At 37.3% G+C, this 23,383-nt stretch overlaps 1 protein-coding gene across 1 annotated transcript in view; it reads right to left on the reverse strand.

Annotated features, from left to right (window-relative positions):
* Positions 1-5,720: 5,720 nt before the first annotated feature.
* The window catches only part of BMP3 (bone morphogenetic protein 3), a 38,706-nt gene continuing 21,043 nt past the window's right edge, over positions 5,721-23,383 (reverse strand). The window contains exons 2-3 of the mRNA XM_001371483.4: positions 19,272-20,185; positions 5,721-11,184 (exon numbers count right to left, since the gene is read on the reverse strand). Coding sequence (XP_001371520.1) covers positions 10,993-11,184; positions 19,272-20,185 — 1,106 coding nt within the window. The 3' untranslated portion in view covers positions 5,721-10,992. The remainder of the gene's footprint in view (positions 11,185-19,271; positions 20,186-23,383) is intronic.

Consider the following 23,383-nt stretch of genomic DNA (forward strand, 5'->3'; position numbering starts at 1 on the left):
ATCAGTGAGTTCCCTAAGAAAAAATCCCCAGGGCCAGATGCATTCACAAGTGAATTCTACCAAACATTTAAAGATCAATTAATCCCAATACTATCTAAACTATTTAGAAAAATAGACAAAAAAGTACTTCCAGATTCCTTTTATGACACAAATATCTTGTTGATACCTAAACCAGAAAGATCAAAAACAGAGAAAGAAAACTATAGACCAATTTCCTTTATGCAAAGTGATACATTTAAAATAAAATACTAGCAAAAAGATTATAGCAATATTATCATCAGGATCCTATATTATTACAGATAAGATTTATATCAAGAATACAGGGCAGGTTCAATATTAGGAAAATTATAGGCCTAATCAATCATATCAATTACGAAAGCAGCAAAATTATATAATTAACTCAATAGATGAAGAAAAAAATTGACAAAATACTATACCCGTACTTAACTATTAAAAACACTAACAAGCATAGAAAAAAAAAAGAACTTTCCTCAAAATAAGTAGTATCTATTTAAAGTCATCAGTAAGCATTATTATATTATAGGGATAAACTGAAAACCTACCCAATAAGATCAAGCATGAATTAATTAATCTTTGCGATGCCCATTATGATCACTATTATTCAATGTAATAGAAATAATATCCATAATAATAAAAGAAAAAAGAAACTGAAGGTATTAGAATAGGCAATGAGGAAACAAAGTTATTGCTCTTTGCAGATGATATGTATGTATTTATTGGTATATAATTGAATAAAGAAGGTTCAGTGGCTGAGAGGACGACGCAGCAAAGCACTGTGGAGTGCTCAGGGCATGTTGGAGCACAAAAGACAACAAGACCATCCAATGCATCTGAGGAAGTCTCCAGGTGTAACAACCTTTCCTGCCACTGGACCCAGGCTCCCAACACTGAGAGAGTGGGACTGTCTCTGTGCATCGACTTTTCCACTTAAATCTCTTTCACGCACAAGTGTCTTTGTGCACACTTATCTATCATAGATGAAAATGCACAAAGACAATCGTCATCCTCGGTTACTGAGAGACTATGACTACTACTACTCCTACTACTAATTGAATAAAAGTTTCTAATAATTACTTTAATTTTCTTTCTATTGGTAGTGAATTTACCCATTCTATTTTTGATAGTGGTAATTTGGTTTTCTTCTTTCTTTTTTAAAAATCAAATTAACCAATGGTTAAAACTAGTTATCATAAGGACCCTATATTATGGTTTTCTTATTTTCAGTTTTTCCATTTCCTCAGTTTTATTTTGCATATGTTTTTGTTTCTTAAATGTGTTTGTTGTAATCAAAAGATTGTAAGTTTTTGTTATTTTATCCAACCTGTCACTCTTTTAAAATTTTATTGAATTATTTAATCCATTCACATGCAAAATTATTAGGATTAACTCTTGATTTGCTCCTCCTATTAAACATTTGGAATTTTGCTTATTAGTTCCTTTTCCTTTTGTGCTTTTATCTGGTTATTCTGTTTTTTCTTCTCAGACAAGTACATTCTCCTTTCTTCTTTTTCCTTAAACCAATCTATTCACTAGGTTAAAAAAAATTTTTTTTTGTACCTCTTTCTGGAAAGAATTTCTCTTGCTCTTTTCATTGTAGCCTCTCTATTTTAGTAGATAGAAATAGCAGCTTCATTCTGTGGTTCTGGACCCCTATAATTATTCAATTTCTCTTTATTATCTGTATTCTTCATATTCATATAAGCAAGGCTTCGGAGGTATCTATTATGGGCTCTCTCGTGTAGGCAGTTTGTGCAGTAGAATTTGAACCATGGATTTCCTTTTCTCATTGTGCCTCACTCCCAGAATGTCATTTTCTATGGGTGACAGGACACTACTTCATAGGAAGACCTTGCCACCAACACCATGTCCCTGATTATGCAGTCTACTACCCTTTCCCTTGTTATTTTCTTTTGTCACTATCATCTGCTTTGCTGAAATCTGTATTTGTAATGGAGAGGTCACAAGATCAAAGATTTTGGAAACAACTGAAATTTTAGGTTCCAGTCTGGACTACAATTACTTGAGAGGACCAAGAGACAAGGTCAGAAGATAGTGAGTCCAAGTTGAACCTCAAAGAAAAAGATGTCCTGGACATATTTAATGTCCATAGTTTTTCATTTATAATTAATCAAAGATTTTTAAGGTAGTAAATTTACCCTGGACTGCATCCTGAGCTACATTGCTTTTTACACATTATGCCATACCTTCATGCATTTTTTGTAAGTTTGATATGAACTGAACTGTTAAATCTAACTGTGTGCCTTGAAGTTTGCAGCTTTGGGGTTTTTTCTGAAGGCAATCTATGAATTTTTCCTAATGTTTTTTCATTTTTTGTGTTTAGCAGTTCTGAGAATCTTTCTTATATTGTTTCTTATATTATGATATTCCATTTGTGTGTGTATGTGTCTTGTGTTTTTCTCAGAGACCCATGATCCTTAGGTTGTCTTTAGATATCCTGTCTCCAAGATCAGTATGTTTTAGATAGTAAAAATATTTTTAAATGTGATTTTTTTCTCCTCTTCTATATTGTCCTTCATTTCGAAATAGTTTTATTCCTAATCTGTTTCTCTGCTAAGACTTGCCACTGAAGATTCAATTTTTTCTATTCCATCCATTATTTTTACTGTGCAGATTATAAATTCTGCTCTCATAAATTTAATTTCTCTTTGAAACCTCTAAGTAACAGCAAGTTGTAGTTCTTAAATTCCATAAGATCCTCTGTCTCATCAATGTAGATGCCCCAAGATTGAGGGTTTTGGAAAATGAACTAAGATTTTAGGTTCCAATATAGACTGCAATTACTTGAAAGGGTCAAGAGGTAAGGCCAGAAGAAGACAGTAAATCCACAATAAATCCAAGTTGAGCCTCAGAGAAAAAGATGTACTGACCACATTGAATGAATATTTAATTTTCCTTAGTTTTGCAATATTTAATTTTCCTTAGTCTGCAATATTTATTCAGAGATGCCAGAATTAGTTTACCACATCTAAAGGTCACTTCTAATGTTGGTGTCTTCCCTGTGGATTTATCTATGTATATTCAAGATCTTTGTATTTTCCCTGTCCGAAGATCTATGGTAATTTTAGTCTTTTCCACTGTTGTTTCTCACTATTACTCACTTTCTAACTCTCTCCTCTCTAGTGGTGATTTCCTTGGGACCTGGATCTCAAAGCAATGCAAGGCTAACCCTCCCATGCTGGTCATTCATGGTTCACCCACCTAGTCTCTACCTCAAGTGACTTTTGTGGGAACAGAACTGGTTCCAGCTGGATGCTAGGCTCTTTCTCTCAGGCTTAGTAGAGTTTTGCACAGTTTCCCCTATACATGGTGTCCTATCTTGATATTTTGTTTTATTCCTTCTGTTCCTCAGTTTTCTGGGCTTTCTACAATAATTCAGAGAATTTCCACTGATGCTATGTATAGTTTGGGTTTCTGAGGCTCTAGGAAGAAAGGTGGGATGTGAAGTTGAGCTCTATATTAAGAAAAAAAAAACAACCCTCTCCCTTTCCCTCCCCTCTGCTGCAGAGATCTATTGCAGTACAGAGTATTATCATGACCTTAGCTACTAATGGGGGAGTGGAGAAACAACTGTATTATCAAGACTTTATTGTTTCAAGGTCTATAGAGAAAGTTTAAATAAAATTGGTAAAGGGTCTCTGAGGTGGTTTGATCATTGTCTGTTCAAAGTTCAAAGGGTATTCTTCTCCCTAGGTATTTCATTTTGTATGTGTCATTTCTTCCAAGTATTGCGGTAGAGGCATGGAAAGAGAGAGGACTTGTAAGCCAAGATGCAAGAAACAAGCTGGGGACCTAACCTGCCTGTCAATCAAGAAGAAGGTTCTTCTTGGTTGGAATGTTCCCAGGAGTTGGCAGTTGAGCTGACCAGGGGAGGGGACTTGGAGTCACTCTCTCTGGAGGTTGAACCTGGAAAAAGGCCCTTGTGGGGCTGACTTGGTTTTGGGGTTCTCTGATTAAGGGGAAACCTCTATTCTTTCTGAGATTTGACTGATCAAGAGTTGGAGGAAAGCCAAGCTGAAGGAGAGACTTTGAACTTTTTTTCTCTCTGGGGTTAAACTGAGAGACTTTGGACATTGTTTTTTCTCTTGAGGAGTTGTCTCAGACTGAAGAACCCTTGGGGGGGCTTCAGAAATTAAGCTGAGAGACCTTGCTGATTTTGTGAGGAAGAAGAAAGAAGATTTTAAACAGCTGTTGTCCTCCATCTCTGACTGTCTCTCTGTCACAGTTAGTGACAAGACTGATTATTTCCATAACCCTCCTAAATTCTCCTTGTAGTTTAGGGAAATCCTCATCCCTCTTACCTCAGTTTCCCATCCTGTTATCACAATAAACCTCTTACCTGAGAAAGAAAACCAGAGAATTTTATAGTCCACTCAGGAGGGAGGGAGGGAGGGAGGGAGGAAGCCAAAGGCTTCCAGAAGAGGGTGGTTAAGGGAGGGAGGGAGGGAGGAAGGAGGTTAGGAAATAGATTGATCCCTCAGCCATCAGTAGGGATCAGTAGGCAAACCCCAGAGCATTCCCCAAATCGGTTCCCCTGTTTACCAGTATTCCTGTGTGGCAGCATCCCTCAGCATTTCTCATTCCTACCTCCATTTCAACCAAGCAGCTTCAGGTTCTCTTAGCAGTTCTCCAGTCACAGACAGTCAGAGAACAGCAGTCATTGCAAAAGAAACAATTTCCTCAGTTTACCTTTCTCTATTTCAGTACTCTTATAGTTTTTGTGGGCAGGACATTTTTTTTTCTCTAAATCTCAGCTTGATTTATTGTGGATATATTTTCTTCTTCTGGTCTTAACTCTTGGACCTCTTGAGTGATTGTAGACCAGTTGTGATACCCACACTATTTACAGAGGTTTTAGCAAAAGGAGATTCTAAGGGTGATAATGATATAAGTAGCCATTTTTACTTTATAACATTAGATACAAACTTAAGCTGACATTTAAGCCTATGGTATTTATTTATTCATTTGTGTTGGGCATTTTCTCCTTTTTACTCATACCTTCAATCTCAGTTTCTGGAATTGGGAATATGGGCTTGGACTCAGGTTCTACTTCTGTACTCTTGGATGATGTGGTCCTGCTTGATCTTCAATTCAAGAGCTGAATAGGTTTCATCTTCTGCAGAAATTTTCTGGTCTTGTTTCATTCTATGATTTGGGCCAAGGCTGCCTATGTGGTGAGTTATACACAGGCTGCTTGAATGTGAACAGGTGTGAGTTGCCTACCTGCTTCTCTTGCTCTGTCTCCTGCCTTGGATGGGATCTCTGAATTGTCCTTGTACTAAGTTTGGCCAATGGTCTGCCCCTTTATCCTTCTAAGGATGGGGCCATTCACTTGCCTGCACTAGCTCCATCAGTCTGTTTCACTCTTGGACATCCACCTCCCATATCTTGTCTCTGCTATATATTTCTATAGGAATTCTGGAAGTCTTTTTTTTCAGTCTGTAGCCAATTTTCCTTGGCTTTGTTTATATTGTTCCTTCTGATTCATTTTAAGGACATCCCTCAGGTGTTTGTGAGGGATCTCGGCTCCTCTGAGTCCTTATACCACCTTCACATTGTTCCTATGAAAGCTCGTACCTATGAACTTGACATTTCTATATGAAAGAAACCATTAAGGTTATTTGAATAAAAAAAAGTTGTTTGAAAATTCAGTCCCCCACATGTAAAAAAGAGGGAAAAAGTTGCAGTTAAGCAATTTTATTATTTTCATAATTTGTAGTGAAAAGTTCTCCAACATCAGAGGGAAATGATGCCAGTAATACAAAGCTGATATATCCAATGTTCTTTCCACTTTCACTGCACTATATATGCCTTTTGGATGGACTTAACTAAAGATGCAAGTCTTCTCATTTAGGTAACTGCAGTGAAAAACAATCTATTTTAACATCGAAATGTGTAAATTCCAGTACAGGAAGGCAGTTGACATTAAATAAATTAAAAGCCTCTTTAAAGTTTCTCTCCATTTACAAATATATATATATGTATATATAATTGCAGCAAACTGTACAAGCACAAAATTCTCAGTTAAAACATTTACAAGAACTTTTGTGTTTTTGTTGTTATTGTTTTGGTTTACAAAAGTTGATATAGTTTAATTATCTATCAACTATAATATAATAAAATACCCAGAAAATACATAGAAGTATGATTATTCCATGCTTTCTCATAAATCAATAGTAGATACAAATTAAGACATTTTCCTAGCTTAGGATATTCTCTAATCAAGCCGTGGCTCAGGAAGAAACTAATGTACAGACATTAGTTACTCTTTGTTAGAGGAGACACTAAGTCACTCAGTAAAGAACGACCAGAATATGATAAAAGCAACCAATGAAAGTACAAAGACTACATAAATGAATAACATGACTATTCACAATGTTATATTGATACATAGGTCTTCATATGGCAATTGCCCATGAGATTAATACATAATCAACAATGGGCACCTTTATTCAGAGAAATAGTAAAAAAGAAACAACAAAGCTTATGAATAAATGTCTATCACTTATATCTAGTAAAGTAGAAATAAATTTCTTAGATTATCATATCAAAATCTAAAATCTCAATTCAGTTTCTAAAATCTTGATCTTATGACCTCCATGCTTCTGGTACAAGTTTTAGCAAAGCAGGTTGTAAGAGTGATAGTGACTTAGGTAGTCATTTTTACTTAACAAGATTAGATCCAGATTTAGGATGGTAATGAAAGAAGTTGCTGCAGTAAGTGATGCCCTGGTTCTTTGGCAATTATCTCTTGAAGGAAGCACTGAAAAGTGTGCATTGGAAAGAGTGCTGAACTTGGAGTTAGTCATAGGACCTGAGTTCAAATCCTAACTTTTCCACTGACCACTTGAGTAATCCTGGAAAAGTGATTTAGCTTTCTCATCTGTTATATGAAGGGATTGGACTAAATCCCTTTGAACTTATCATTCCTTTGAGATAGACATAAGTCTTTAGGAAGCTACAAGAGAGACATGGTTGATATGGAGCTAACTTCATTAATAATCACAACTAATGATCAGACTTGAAGGGTTTCAAAACCCTTTCCTCACACCAAGCCTTTTAGGAAGAAACACTTCCAGATGTGGCTCTTTCAGCAGACTCTTGACCAGACTTCCTATGCCAGTTCTTCAGCACTCCAAAGGGAAGAGCTATGATTTCAGCAGTGTGGGTTACCCAGAAAGACTGGATCACAATTGCCCTGGGCTTTAAGCGTTTAAACATCTGACATTTTAAAATGGACATTGACTGGATTGGCATAAAAACAATCCATTGTTTCTTAAGAATACATCTCTTTCCTTCTGCCTGTCCCTCTCTGGTAAGAATTGCAACCTTCCCAAAAGGCTCTTTCACAGTATCATATATTTTTTATCTTTTAGAGTTAAAAAGAAAAACCATGAGGACATTTACAACCTACCACTGACCAAATAAATCCTAATACAGCAAATTTCAAATGACTGTTGAAATTCTTTCACTCAATGGGAAATTGATCATATTAAATGCTGATTAAAATAAATGGTCTATCTTCTGGGATAGATAGTTTTACATAGTTGGCAATTTGTTTGGATTTTAGGGGCTATTTGGTAACTGAATCTGACTTGCCATAAGAAGAGAAAGTGCAAGTCATTTTTTCTAACCATAAAACAATTCCTTTATGTATCCAGTTCTATAAAAGTTTAGAGATAATCAGGTACCCAAACAAGACTTCATACTTGAAACGATTCCAATATTTGTGCTGCATTTATCATCTCAGGATAGAAAATCAGGGTCTTATACTGACCCCTTTCTATAGCAACTGAATCTGAAATTAAATCTACTTAATGTCAGTTGCCTCTACTATTGTTTTCTTGGATTCAGTTTGATAGAGTGGCCAGTCACTCATTTCTAGCATACACTGTTGCTTTTTCCTTGAAATTTATAATAATGCTTCCTTAACATTGGCTCTCCCTTTCTTCATCTCTTGAAACATTATGTTTGTCAGAAAAAATGAACTCTATTTCTTCACAAATAGACACTCCCATGTACTTCCTTACCTAGAATTGTCTTCAAATTCTTATGCCATTTCTAAAGGGACAGCACATAAACATACCAGACTTCACATACTCTAAGAAAATTTGTGATAGTAACCTACTATGCGGAGTTTCTAGCAATGTGTAATGCAATCTGAACAAGGGCAACACACCATACTTTGATCACATTCCAAAGCAAAGGGGAGATCTTCAAATAGTTTACAAATATGGGTATTTGGAGCTCACCCAATTCATGAAATACATATGAAATAACTAGAATTGTAGAATGAGCTAGAAGGAACCCCAAGATTATGAGGTTTATCCCCTCCTTCATTTAAAAGATGAGAAAAGAGGTGAAACAATTTGCCAATTTAACATTTTAACAGAGGCAAGTCAGTGTCTAGAACATAGCAAATGTTCACTTCATTTACTGAATGTATGTGAATGAATGGATAAACTTGAATCATTAAAAGGCTGAGAGGGTGCTAGACCCCAGGTTCTTTCAGTCCAGTGTTTTCCTCATTATGTCTTACTGCTTCCCATTTGTATATTTTCTCTAATTAGCCAAATGCAACATATCAAACAAACACATACTGTGTGTCAGGCCAGTGCCACAGACACCAGAAATACACAGACAGAAATGAGATAGTCTTTGCCCTCTAGGAGCTTATATTTTAATTGAGGAAGACAATATAAGGGAATGTGGTCACTAAAGGAAACATTTTCCTGGGACTCGGTGCCATAGGGAAGGTCATTATGTTGCCCTTTACAAGAGCAATGGTAGCACAGATTTATTACTCTTCTAAGAGCAAGAGCTAGAAAGTATGCTAGGGGCAAGAACGTAGGATGGTAGAGATGGCAAGAGTTGTAATATTGGAATATAGTCATGTGGTCTACTAGATGTACTTCTTGTGGGAAATTCTCTACCTACTCATTTACTGGTTAAAAAGTAAATGCCAATCCCTAGTGACATAAAAGCTTGTTTCCTTAGTCCAATCAAGCCTATTCTCAGGGGAGAGTTACTGAATAAATAATTTATAGGTGCTGAAGTTTATACCATTTATGCAGCATTTTTTTTTAGTCAATTGACAGCTAAATCTTAAGCCAATGAAGAGAGGAAGCAAACATTTATTCAACATCTAGAATAGGGTAGGTATTATGCTAGATGCTGGGGATACAAACTTAGTCTCTTCCGCCCCAGGTAAGTTAGTTGACTGTTCCCTAAAAGGAGTCCCCATGACAGGGGATGCGACTCCTGATTAGTTGAGACTGCTAAACCAATGATGTATGAGAAATTTGGAAAGAACTGAGCCAAGAGATAAGGTAGGAACTTTTGAATGGCTCAGTGAGGTCCCTGGAACCATAGGCATGTGGGAAAAGCTCCCTCTCTCATATATCCATTAATCTCTTCTCCCTACCCCCACTCCCACCCCTAGAGATTGTTAAATGTATCTTTCTATCTTTCCTTGGTTTATTTGAGATTTTATGTTGCTTGAGTTGAAAATTTACTTTTACTCTTGTTATGCTATACCAACTCATATAATCCTTACAATTTCTGTTTTACAGTTATCTTAGATAAATATGTTTGCTCAATATCTGTGATTATCTTTTGTGTGTTGGTCCAGAATAGACTGAATGTTACCCTCCTCTTTGGAGTAACTAGGGAAAGTGGCTTTTATCCTGCCCCCTTAAAAAGCATCATACTCTTTACTGAAAATATTTAGTAGGTAGAAATAATTCTAGCCCAATATACCCTTTGAGGAATGTATGACAAATTGTAGTTTAAAAAGCTATTGTTCTGAATTATGGGATTTCTCTAGATGAGGTTTGCAGTAAAATGATAAGCCTACAAAACCTTCCATTTACGGTCTCAGGAAGTAGCCTAAGAATGATCTTGAATATGTGGCTAAACTTTAAAATTGTCATTCAGAGACCTCTTCAAGATTCTAGCTTTCTTTTCTCTTTAAATAATGTTGACTTTTCTGACTGTTCTAGGAGCCAAAGTGATCTCACTGATAACTGAAAGATTATGGATTCAAAAGGAAATTGTGGGTTCGATTTAGAAGAAGAAATGAGCTTTAAAAAACCAGAAAAAGGAATAGGGATTAGATTTGGGATTTTAAAACTGAGAAGTTGGTTTCTTTTTATGAGTGCAACGAAATGTTCTCAATTATATGTTCACATAATTAGATAATTTGGTCACTGACTTGCTACAAAATAGTAATCTATCCTTTACTTTTTGCAAAAACTTTACCAGTGACAGGATAATAGTTGCCACATATGAAAGAAAATAACTATGTGAACTGAACTGGAGGAACATGGTCAGTGAGCATTCCTATATGGGCTCTGGAACATAAGCTCATCTATGAATACATGTATGCAGAAGCAAACACACATTCTCCCCACTTACTTAGAGAGTGGCCTTTGTTTAAACTGCATTCTGAAAGGCTTTAAGAGTAAGTCAAACTCAGTTGGAATATTAAGCACTTGCAGAATTTTCTCTAAATTTCTGGTAGGCAGGAAGCCTAGTTCAACATACAAAACTGCTCTTCATAGCCTTTGGCCACCAGAGGAGTATAAATAAATGAATGGCAAACTGACATTTTGTGAATTGCTTTCAAATTACCTTTATAAAAATAAGGAGACCTCCTCCTAACAGTCAATGTTCTAGTAATACTTAAAATCAGAATTTTTGTTTTTCAATTCACAATAGAGATAAAGATTCACAATAGGAAAACTCTTTATTTTTAGTCACATTCAGAAGCAATCTAAATTCCAATTCACTAGTTTCTTTTCTCCCTCTCTTTCCACCCCCCTTTCTCATTACTTTGTCTCTCTATTTTCTTTATAAAAATCTTTCGGAATGAAATGCATTGACAGTGCAAACAAAAGTCCATTTAAAAATAATTACTTGAGTTAAGCACTCAGAAAAATCTCTTGCAAGAGGTTATCTACAAGCACAAGACTCCACTGTCATATTAGGATATACTTTTAGCACCACATTCTTATTCTCATCAAAGAATAAGATACTGAGAGAAGACATTTTTTCTGGCACACAGCAGGGCTCAGGGATCCCTGGGATGACACCCACAGCTCTCACTATGCTCTGGATAGTGGCATGATTGGATGGCTTCAGAGACTAGAAAGAAAAATGGGAAGAAAAAAACAGATGTCGGTTAGGTAGAATAATTTTATAATATAACTTTGATTAGTCAGAATATTCAAATAAACCCATTAAGAGGAAGATAAGAGCTGTGAGATATTAGGCATCTAATCATCAAACTTCCAGGACATATCCTGAGGTTACCATACATCCAATCTGACCTTTTATACCTCCTATACTTATGTCAATAGTACTTATTTTTTATAATAGAGTTCATAATTATGATCTTAGAACACTATAAGGACATATGTTCTAAGAAACTCTAATTATGCTTTGCTTACTATACTTACTTAAGTGGGAAACTGGTCTAATGCTTTTTAGGGGAGTACTTATTTTTAAAAGAAGTTCTTAATCAAAAAAGTTGATGGGTATGCTTCAATGGACCAGAAAATAATGCAGGTTAGTTCCCAAATACCTCATATGTGAACCCATAATCCCTCTGGTCTTCACACTGCAATGCTACTGCTCTGAGTCACTTCCAGGTGGCAAAGCTCCTCCCTCCATCTCTATCCATCTTGATCATATATCCCTTTATTCAATTCTGCCCATCTTATCCACCATGCTCTCTGGAATTCTTATTCCACCATGAAAAACTACCCTTCATTATGGAATTTTTCCTTGGATTCTCTCTACTTGCACTCACTGAGCTCTAGCTTCCTCCAAACAACACTATATCACGGAACATACTTCATGGCAATGGTTCTATCTTTTCTCATATTCTCCTTCCCAGTGGTCAGGAAGGGGAAGTTAGAGTGTTCATGATTCCTCATTGCCACTTGCAAATCCTCACCTTGTCAACATTACTTGGAAACTTCTTCTTGCTTGCCCTTAGTATTTTCTTAAGCCATTACTCATGCTCTGGCTTTACTTTTCTTTTAACCAATTAAATTTGCAGTCCTCCATTGGAGAGTCCATTGCCGACTCCAGCACCCGGCCAATTGGTGTCCTCTGCTCCCATTCCGCATATATTCTTTCTGAATGTATGTGCTGTTTCTTCCAAAGGAATGTGAGCTCTTTGGGGAAGAGATTGTTTCATTTTTGTCTTTAGTTCCCCAGGATATAATATTGTGTTTGGCACAGAATAAGTCTTTATTTTTATTTTTTTGTTTTCATTTGATAAATATTGGATTAAACAAATAGAACAAAGACAGAAGGAGTCTTTTGGAGGCATTTTGTTTGCTTATGCCAAGGAGGTGATGGAGCACTTCCTCTCAGGATCACAACAGTTTGAGAGTATATATTTAATAAATGCCTTTTGTCTGATTGGCAATATTCCTAATTCATCATCTAATTGGGATAGGTGTGTGTATATATGTATGTGTATGTATATATACATCACATGTGTACATACACATATACAAACATATAGATCCACATATGCCATATAGCTGTGCATTGAGAGGGGAGGTTATGTCGGGACAAAAACCGTGGGGTTTTTTGTTTTTTTGAGATTTTGATATTTGCTCTATCTGTGAGGGTCATTTCCTATTGAAAAGCAAAAGAAACTGAAGTATTCCTTACATATTAATGAACTATATTATATAGTTCTACAGTAATAAAACAGAAAGAGACCTGATTCTGGAGTCTGAGAATCTAGGACCAAATCCTGCCTCTGGTAGTTACTACCCAAGTGGCCTTGGGGCTGTAACACCCTCCCTGGCCCTCAGTTTCTTCCTTTGACAAAGAGGCAGTTGGATTAGGTAGACTGAGGTCCCGTCCAACCCTAGAGCTCCCTCCGAGGTTGTTGAGAGCTAGCGAAGATGATTTACCTTCTGGCCACTAGGTACCGCTGTTGCCCCACAGGTTTCGATTTCTAAATGTTGACATTCATGTGGTTACTACCTCTCAGGAATAATCTAAGCTACAAAATAGAAGGTTATCACATGAATCCCCAAAGTTTGACCAGAGAAGCTTGGGGAAAGCTATTTTCTGGGAAAGAGCCTAACCGGCCCATTACTGCTCGTGTGGAACAACATGTGGTTTTGTTTAAAATATCCCGGCCAGCTCAGAGCAGAGCTCACATTGCCCAAGGGCTGGGAATCCAGAAAGGAGAGGTATTGCCAGAGTGATGAGTTGAGCATTCCCTCTTCTATAGTACATGATGCATATTTTCAGATTGCTACCTCTCATAATAGCTTTTTAAGGGGGCTGGCAAAAACCTCTTTAAAAATGTGTTTATTTTAAATAAATTTAGAAGACGAAACATTAGCAACTTGCCCAAAGTAACAGAGCAATCTGATGGTGGTAAAATTGTGGTGAATTGTGGTGTCTCCGATACCTCCTTTCCAGAGGCGTTCCCCAACAAACGACTATTTTATTTCATTCTCAGATTCCAAAATAGGGAGATAGAGCAAGTTTGGGGTTTTTTTACAAACAGAAAAAACGAAGTGTTTTACCATGTATGAGACATGAATGTGTTGGCTGTGTCTAATTTTTACCATTGGATCTCACTCTGCATATCACCATGGGAATTTGGAGGAATATATGGACATCTCTGTTAGCCTTCTCACATGATTCTTAAGGATCGTGTAATGACCACATAACTGTCTATGCTTATATAAACACATAGAGTAGATAAACACTTCCTTCAGCTGTAGCAGTATCTTAATTATATATATAAATATTTATAATTTGTGTCTACAAAGAAAACTCTCATCATGACAATAAATTTGCTATGATATGGATGCAAAGAGATTCTTCAAAATGAGTCACCTGAATTTGCATGCCCTGCAGCCCTTTACCCCATAAGTTTTCTTGTGGTGACTTTTCATTTTAATATTTCAGTAGCTTCTTTAAGCTTTAATCATTGTGCAGGATGGCAGTCATTTAATTGATGAGAAATATTATATTATTTTTCCTCATAACATCACAGTCAATATAAAGCAGATTCAGGAATTCATATGTTAACTCATAAACCAGGGGCATACTCTATTGCCATGGCATAGAGTATTCATGAGGAATAATGGACACCTACTTAACCAAAACTTAGCAGGAAAACACCTGCATAAAGATGGCCATCTTCTTGGGACCCCTCAAACTCTGAAATGTAGATCTTGCTGTCTTTCATGAAGAATTTGTGCCATACAAACATCTTCCAGTGACTAGGGTCATTTTCAATGGGGCTGGCCTGGGAGAAATACAAGGTAAAATCCAACTATCTCATTTTGCCTTGCTCTAAAAAAAAATACTTTGCATTGACAAAAATGATGAGTTCTGTGCATGTGACACAAGATAGATATGGAAAATATTCATGGGTGTTTCCTCAGACATTCCTTCTCTTTGGCTTGAATTCAACCTCACAAATCATGCAGTCAGAAAATGTTAGTAGTCTCTGGTGGGCTTACTGGAATTTAAGCACAAGTCTTTGATTTGTGTTAATTGGTCTTATCAGGATTCCCCCAATGTATCTTAGGAATGTAATGTGTTTAATGCATATTCAGTCTATTTTCCAGGGAGCTGGCTTTCTTCTTCTTCTTCTTCTTCTTCTTCTTCTTCTTCTTCTTCTTCTTCTTCTTCTTCTTCTTCTTCTTCTTCTTCTTCTTCTTCTTCTTCTTCTTCTTCTTCTTCTTCTTCTTCTTCTTCTTCTTCTTCTTCTTCTTCTTCTTCTTCTTCTTCTTCTTCTTCTTCTTCTTCTTCTTCTTCTTCTTCTTCTTCTTCTTCTTCTTCTTCTTCTTCTTCTTCTTCTTCTTCTTCTTCTTCTTCTTCTTCTCCTTCTCCTCCTTCTCCTCCTTCTCCTCCTCCTCCTCCTTCTCCTCCTCCTCCTCCTCCTCCTCCTCCTCCTCCTCTTCTTCTTCTTCTTCTTCTTCTTCTTCTTCTTCTTCTTCTTCTTCTTCTTCTTCTTCTTCTTCTTCTTCTTCTTCTTCTTCTTCTTCTTCTTCTTCTTCTTCTTCTTCTTCTTCTTCTTCTTCTTCTTCTTCTTCTTCTTCTTCTTCTTCTTCTTCTTCTTCTCCTCCTCCTCCTCCTCCTCCTCCTCCTCCCTCCTTCTCCTCCTCCTCCTCCTCCTCCTCCTCCTCCTCCTCCTCCTCCTCCTCCTCCTCCTCCTCCTCCTCCTCCTCCTCGTTTCATTTGGTCATGTCTGCAACTACCAGGAATAATTATGTCAAGCACAAAAGAGCAGAGTAGTAATTTGCTGACTTGGAGATATGCAGCCTGGCCATGAGCATCATTTGAATTTTTATTGTGCCTTTTGTGACATGATAGTATAAATTGCTATGCTGATCCATAAAAATATCTTTCACATATACAAAACCATACTATAGCCCTTTCTTTAGCAAGCACTTTTGGAAAATCTTTGCTTTCCAGAGAGTAAGACATCATTTTGGCATCCATTCTGTCACCACCTTGGACTACTTTAGTAATTCACTCTCCTCATCCCAGGGGTAAAGAGAGAGGAGTCCCAGAGTCCTAGAGGAGCCAAGCTCAGAACAGGGAAAGTCCCCTAATATTAATGAAGCTTTCTAGATGTGCTTAGTTCTTGCCTAAACTTTCCAGTTTTTCAGACAAAGTAGTCATTTTTGTAACAAACTGACTGAAACATGACGAGTAGCTTTGTGCCTTTTTTTGTTGTTGTTTTAGGTAATGTGGTACTGTGAAGAGAGAACCAACCTCAAAGTCAAAAGGACCTGTGTTCAAGACCAGCTTCTGAAACATAATGTCTATGTGACCCTGAGCAAGTCACAACCTCACAATAGTCTGTGTAACTCTTTAAGACTATAATTGCAGGAAAGGTGTTGACCTACTTTGGTTGAGGGGATTTTTTTATCCAGAAGTTCCTTTTACTGATGAAATTGTAAGTTCAGATCTTACTCCTACAGAGCAATATTTTTTTTTTAACTGGGGCCTGGGGACATGTCACTTGGCTGGCCATATGCCTTGCTTGAAGGTGAAATTACATATTCTGCTCTTAACTAAGCTAGAAAGGCTACATTTGGTAGAAAGCTCAGAAAAATCCCAATGACCTGCGCCGGTCAGACTTGCACCTGCCAAGCTTACAATGTCCTTGAGAGATTTGCTGTTCAGTTGAATTTGATTACAGATGCATTAGCAGGGGAGAGTATGTCATCAGCTAAAAGCTTTCATTCCTGACCTGGGACACAGGGTTTGGCCTGGCCTCAATGCTTCATGGTATTCCAGTCCAGCACACATGGGTGTGATAGTTCTGAAACCATCTAATTGAAAGCAGACAAAGGGCAAAGCCTGGAATTTGGAAAAAGCAGAACACAGCTGTTCTGCATTATAGAACAGGTTGTCAACTTTTGCAGATGAAGAGCTCAGCTATGTAAAAACTCGAGTCTAGCTCACTGGAGGGGCTAGGATGATGCATGTCCTGGGCAGCTTTTGTGCTGGGGTGCAAGTGATCCCATTTTGTACTGAATTGGCACAGCTCCACCACTTACTGGATTGGTCTAATCAAAAGCTTTTATTTTCCCTTTTCTCAAAATGTTCAACAATATTTCAACATAATATATCCTAGTACTCTCCAAGAGATTTTAAAGCAACATTTTGTAGAGATAGTAGTTATACCATTTTATTAATTATCATTGACAAGGTAGCTTCATAGTATTGCATTTTCCAGGTCCATTAACAAAGGGGAGAAAAAACTGGGAAGTCTGAGAAACAACAGAAAGTTTTAAAGGTTAGGCTGATCACCCATGAGGTGATGAGAGATTGAGAACTCAGCATAATGGCCAGACTTCCATCCTTCCCTTTGGCCATGGAAAACCTAAGGCTCCTAGATGTGATGCCTATCCAAGTTTTGACTAAAGTGATTCCGATTTCAATTGTTTCAACTGAACCACTTGTACTTCTCTTCATCTCCAAGGAATTGTTACACTTCAGGGGCATATCAGACTGGCTCTGGGATCAGACCAGATTTCAGACTTCGTGATGGTTCAGCATTTAAGGTCCAGTGGGAATGTAAGGAGCTAAGATCAGAGATTTAAGGGCTGCCATGGATTTTAGAGGCCATTTGCCCAAGTCCAGGGATCCTAAGTGACTAGTCTGACACCTCCCAAATAATGTAATGGAGTTAGGATTCAAGTTCAGATTCTCAGAATCTGCACCTAGTTCACTGTCTGCTACACCTGGTTATTGTTGTAAATATTCCCCTCCTTACCTTCCCCAATTTAAAAAAACTCCTTATTTTCTTTCTTTAGTCTTCCTTCTCTGGTTTTCTGTTCTCTTTAACCCAACACAATGGCCACAAATGCATTCTTCTCACACACATTTTCATCATTTTATTCTTTCTCTCCTCCTTTCCCCCACCTTTCTCTTGTTGACTCAATGGGAATCCCAGTATTAAGGAGGTGACCATAGCAGGAATAGGTCCCTTGGCAGTTGGAGCTGGGTTTAGGAGGAAGGAGAAAGGCTGCATATTTAAACAAAAAGTTAAATTGTAAATAGACTGATCCTCCCTAGACAGATCAAACCATGGATCTTTGGGCTACAACCAGGAAAGGGGAAGAGTTAGCACTTTGGATTGGGGTTCACAGAAGGTGCTGAGGCTATTGCCCATAGGCCTTCAAGTTAGGGATTGTAGCTTAGTCAGAGATTATCAGAGTCAACCACATTAGGTCTAAATTGAGACTGAACTCATCATGACTCTCTTCCAAAGTTGCAATGGCAGGCATATCAGCAAAATGCAGGTTAGTCATTTCATCTCAAATTTAAGACATCAGCATTTTTCTAGTTGCATTCCTGATTTGAGAACATTTTTTAAAATCACTATTTTCTTAATTGAAATTTGGAATTTGTAAAAGTTTTCATTGTATGAAATGCAAATGTTTAGAATACTTATTGTCAGTTTATGAAATATGGTAGAAACTGGGGCCATTCCCTGGGGAATCTGTCTTTTTTGATGGGCTAAATGCTAACTCTTTTCAGAAATTCCACAAAGAGAATAAAACCTCATGCAATTCCCTGGCATTTAGACTGAAACAGAAAACAAATCCTTAAGGACAGAGTCCTGGAAATAGACCCTAGGCTGGAGGTGTACAGTAGATTTTATTTCCTAAATATCACAGAATTTGGAATATGCAAATACTATTTTAAAAACCCATAAGTCTGAACTTGTCATTTGGGGAGTGGGGTGGGAAAGGAGATTTTTCAACTCTTGCCCTTTTTTCCATTATCTAATAGGAAAAGTTTTATTCATTTCAAGTTTTGCATAGAAAAATCTATTCCTGGTCTAAATTCCATTTATAGAGCCAACTTCTATTTTACAACTGAGATTAGAATTGTTAAAAGCTGAGGATTGGAGTGCAGATACTGGCTTAACAGAAGGACTTAGAGAGCAACTAGATTTTGACTGGATTTGTGAGGGGAAAGTCCATTGGAATTGTGAGACAGGGGAAGGGAGGATAGTAGATGTTTGCTTTTGTCAGGATACAGTGTAATGGTGTGATTCATTCTGATTTTGGAAAAGACAGACAAGTTCTGACAAAGTGAGATGGATTTTGGAACAAGTTCATAAAGCCATCTTACCCTCTTTCTTCACTTACTTTATGATTTTTGGCAGGGACATTCTTTTAGTATTTTGATTAGTACTTTGGCAGGGTCATTAAATTAAATCAGTTTAGAGATAATTTTAAGGGGTTACTTTACCTGGTCCATCTCTAATTCTGACCAACCCTGGAGCCAATTCTTTCACTAAAAGACTATTTTTTAAATGTTCTATATTGGAACATCAATCAGATGAACTGTTTGACCATGACTTTCCAACCATTCCCTTAAAAAATCTTTTGAAGATCATCCTTTGATGATATTCTACTTTTTTGCTTATTGTAGATAGATGCAAATTTACACATTACTGACCAGCCTAGGATGTATGTTTGGGTTCAACACACACAAAAAAATTTCCATACAATTTTTCTATATTTTTAAACCAATATTTATATCATACTACTTTAATAGCCCCTTTAAAGTAAGCATTATTATCTCTTGAGCTCACTAATGCAGTAAATAAGAGGGCAGGTGGATTTTGTAGACATGGGGAAAACCCAACCCAAATACCTTCTTATTCAATAGGATGGGCCTAAACTAAAAGCCAAAGAGAAAGTACCTACCTTTGGCATGGGGAACTGGCATGCTCCTGAACAATAATATGCATCAAAGGACTTTGGAGAGATAATCCATTCACTCCAACCAATATCTGCAAAATCCACTTTGAGGTACCGCCTAGCGCAGTTACGGGGTTCAATCCATTGTTTCCTCCGTGCCTTCTTTAAGGTCTGCTCATCAAATTGCAGTGTCTCACTTTTCTGGTGTGAGCCCTTTCTCTGCTTCTTTTTACTTTTACCCTTCTCAGCTGGTTGTATCTGGAGAGTCTTATAAGGCTTCCTCTTCTCCCAAGCTCCATCCTCCTTATACTGATATTCTGTGCCTGGAAGCTCATTGTTCTGCAGGGGCAGCAGGGGTCTGTTGATGGAGCGCTTCTTCCTCTGCTTCCTAGATAGAGCAGTCCTCATGTGGCTGTTCAGCTTGTCCAGGGCTCCAGTGGGAAAATTCCAATGTCCCTGGAGACTTGATACCACACTTTCTGATTCAGAAATAGACGAATCATTGGCATATACTAAGATATAAGGTTCAGAATTGGTCAGCATCCTCTTTGAAAGGGAGTGTCCTTCAAAAGTGATCTTGATTCCTATGAAAAACTCACCATTTGCTTTTGCTTTGGTCAGGATTTGAGTGATGTCTTTGGCTTGCCAGGCTAACAGGTCTCTATGTTGTTTAGCTACATTTACTAAAATATGGCCCAAGAACTGAGTTTGGTTCCCATCTGGTGTAAGGCTCCAGGCAGACAGGGCAATCTGTATTTGTTTCCTGTATCCATGATGAGAACAACCTCTGGGAGATATGCAGCTCAAACTAATGTTTTTGAGTTCTCCAATGGAGAAATGCAAGGTTGCAGACAAAATACTTTCAGACTTGGTTAGAGAAGTCAGGTTAAAAATATATAGCTCTTTGTTTCCCAGGGTCCCTAGGAAGGGCAAAAAAAGAACAGGAGAAATTCAAAATGCCAGAAAAGATCAAAGTAAAATCTAATCATTATTTCTGCTCTCTGAAGGGACATCATAAATGCACTGAGCTAATACTGTTGGAGAAAGAGCTGTGCCTACAAGTCACAGTAAGCCAGTTAAGTAATACATCGTGACAAAATAACACTTTCCCATATCATCTACCCTCATTTGGAAAATACTAAATGCCTTTTATTTGTATGTTGCTTCATCGTTATAAAACTCTTTCAAGTACACTTATAACTCCCAACAAACCCAGTGAGGGAAGTAGTGAAAACCCTTATTATCCACATGTTACAGATCTTAAGGTAGGAGAAAGTAAGTATCAAGGCCAAGATCATGGAGTTGGCAGCAGGTTACAAGGGGGAGAGCAATGGCTGAAAGAGAAACCTGGGTCTAGTTCCATCTTTCATAACCAATTAAGAAACGTTGGGCTTACCCTTTCCAGGCCTTCATTTCTTCATCTTTAAAATGTGGGAGTTGAACTAAAGAATCAGCAGGGCCCTCAGGTTATCTAGTCCTGCTCTGAAAAGGAATTCTCTTTCTGATGTCAGCCTCTGCTTGAAAACTATTAATGGTTTTCAATTTGAAACATATCAGATAAGATGCAACTCTGGAGAATTCAATCAAGTTTCATGGTAGTAAGTGCTACATTATAACTAAAAGAAAAAAATATTTTCTACTAATTTGGGGGCAGCACATTCTACTTCCAGAAAGTTCTCACTGTTAAGCAACTTTTCTTTCCTCAAATGTATCTTTTAACACAGAGATCTCTCCCAATGCTGAGGATGGCAACCCATTCTTGTGCCTCTTCCCGATGCCCTACCATAAGTAGGTTGTCCAATCAGCATTCCTTCCTGCCAATAATCTTAAATCTGTTCTCTATAACTCCTATCCATTGCTTCTATTTATGCTCTCCTGGGCCTTCCTAACAATTAGAGTGCTTCACAGATAGAAAAGGCTGTCTTGAGAAGTAGAGGGTTGCCTCTTGTCTTAAGGATTTCAAGCAGAGCCTGGTATTTCCTAATGGGGAGGCCCTACATGTTGGACCATATGACTACTAAGGTTCTTTTTGTTGCTCAAGTTCTAGGATCTTGTGAAGTACTTGAAAACAGCTGTCTTGCACTTGCTAAATCTCTTCTACAGGCCAAAAATCCCTAGTTCCTTTCATTGTTCCTCATCTTATGATCATTCAGGTTCCAGGACTTGAACCTGGGGATTCTGACCCTAACTTGAATGCTTTTTTCCATTATAACAAAAATGAATCATAACTTCCTGCACATTAGAGTAAACAGAATTAGGATGAAGAATGAAGATGGAATGGCCAAGCCAAAAGAAAAGTATTTGCTTTTACTGAGGAAATAAAGTACTCATTCAAATTGTTACATTTAATTTAAGTTTAATGTAGTGCTTTGCTTCTACTAGTCTTGAAATTTGGCTGAATTCTATGACATTCCATTAATATAGTTAGTGAGTTGAGTTTGTAAAACATATTTGTCATGTGTTTTAAAATAAAAAAATAGATTCTCTTCATTTTTCACTCTCTAAAGAGATAATTGAGGGAAGGAAAGAGGGTTCAGAATGGTACAGTTAACCAGCAAGTAGCCTGAGGTTTGAACTCTAGATTTGATTCCCAGATCCATAATCAAACCACTAGAATCCATGCTCTTACATATTTGTTTCAGGAAAACACACGCAACCATGAAATCATGTTCCTGATCAAAAACATATTTTAGTAAAAACAAAACATTTCTCTAAAGATGTGGAAATTTTAAAAAATGAGTTCATTGAGTTCCCTAAGCACAAGTGAAGTACAATGGGAAACATGTTTTACTCATTTTTAACAGTGTGTGAAGGAAAAGGAAGAACCTGCCATTGGTGCACATTTGTACAATCCATGACACCAAGATAATATTTTACAGACCTTTATAATAAAGTCATGGCACCAGACTTGTTCCCAATCTTTTGCTTTAATTCATACCATTCATCCGAGTATATATTTTTATCCAGATCTTTATGCAGGAGATTGAAATTGTTCTAGCTTAAAATGGAATAAAGAGAGATTACACTATACAGAAATCTAGCCACTGGTTAGTAAACAAACATAACTATTCAAAGGCTATGGGTGCAAAATCTTTACTGTCCCAATTAATTCTATTTATTTTTCCTTTATTTTGTTCTAAAATGTTTCTCTCTTAAGAATTTCTTAGGAGAAATCTTCTGGCAAAGTGGAAGATTCAAAAGTTGTTCCTCACTGAATAAAGATATGTGCCAAATTAAATAAGAGAATAGCAATTAAAATCGAAGAAATAAAAGTAACTTGGCAAGGTAATCAAAAATTTAAAAATATCTTATAAGACCACACACTATCAATTTAATTCCCTATTATATGCTCTCCATGCCTGACTTCACACTCCAGATTCCACAGTGTTCATCTGAATGGTGGTAGTTACAATGACTCTAAAGAAAGGAGAATGTTGGAAAGAAAGGAAGGAGACAAGTATTTATTCAGTGTTCACTATTTGCCAGGCCCTGTACTAAGCCCTGGGCATACAAAAAGGAAGATAGCTCCTGTCTTCAATGAGTTTCTCTTCTACTGGAACTAGTGTGGAGACAACACACTAAAAGGAGCCAAACAATCTGATTGGGGTGAGGAGGAAATTCCCAATGACAGGGAATTTTTCATTTAGTTTTGAAATCTAGAAGTTGAGAACAAGGTGGGAGAGGAATGAAGACTGGCTTTGGCCCTTCCACAAAATGGAGGACCCAGAAGGAAATGAGCAGTGGGAGAAGGAAGAAGGCCTTACAGAGGGGTATTCCTGATTAAGAAGGCAGCAGTAGTGACTGCTGAGGAGTCCAGGCTGAGGAGACTCCAGGTCCTGAGGGAAGTTTAAGAATGAGATAGCATCCTTTGGCTGTACAGAAGCCAGGAATAGGGCTGGGAGCTGCTTGATGCAGCCCTAATCACCAAAACAATGTCTTTTGTAACTCAGTAAAGTGTCTGCCTTGGCAATAACTTAACCATACTCTTTATTCCCTCAGCAAGTTCAGGATCTATGTCCCTAGAGGAAACAGTAAATCAGCACAAATGTTGGCTGAAAGAGCAAAGGAAAAAAAATAATACAACGAATACAAATAAGATGGAGTAAGAAAATCCTACA

This window comes from Monodelphis domestica, chromosome 6 (genome assembly GCF_027887165.1).
Source record: "Monodelphis domestica isolate mMonDom1 chromosome 6, mMonDom1.pri, whole genome shotgun sequence".
Classification (NCBI taxonomy): domain Eukaryota; kingdom Metazoa; phylum Chordata; class Mammalia; order Didelphimorphia; family Didelphidae; genus Monodelphis; species Monodelphis domestica.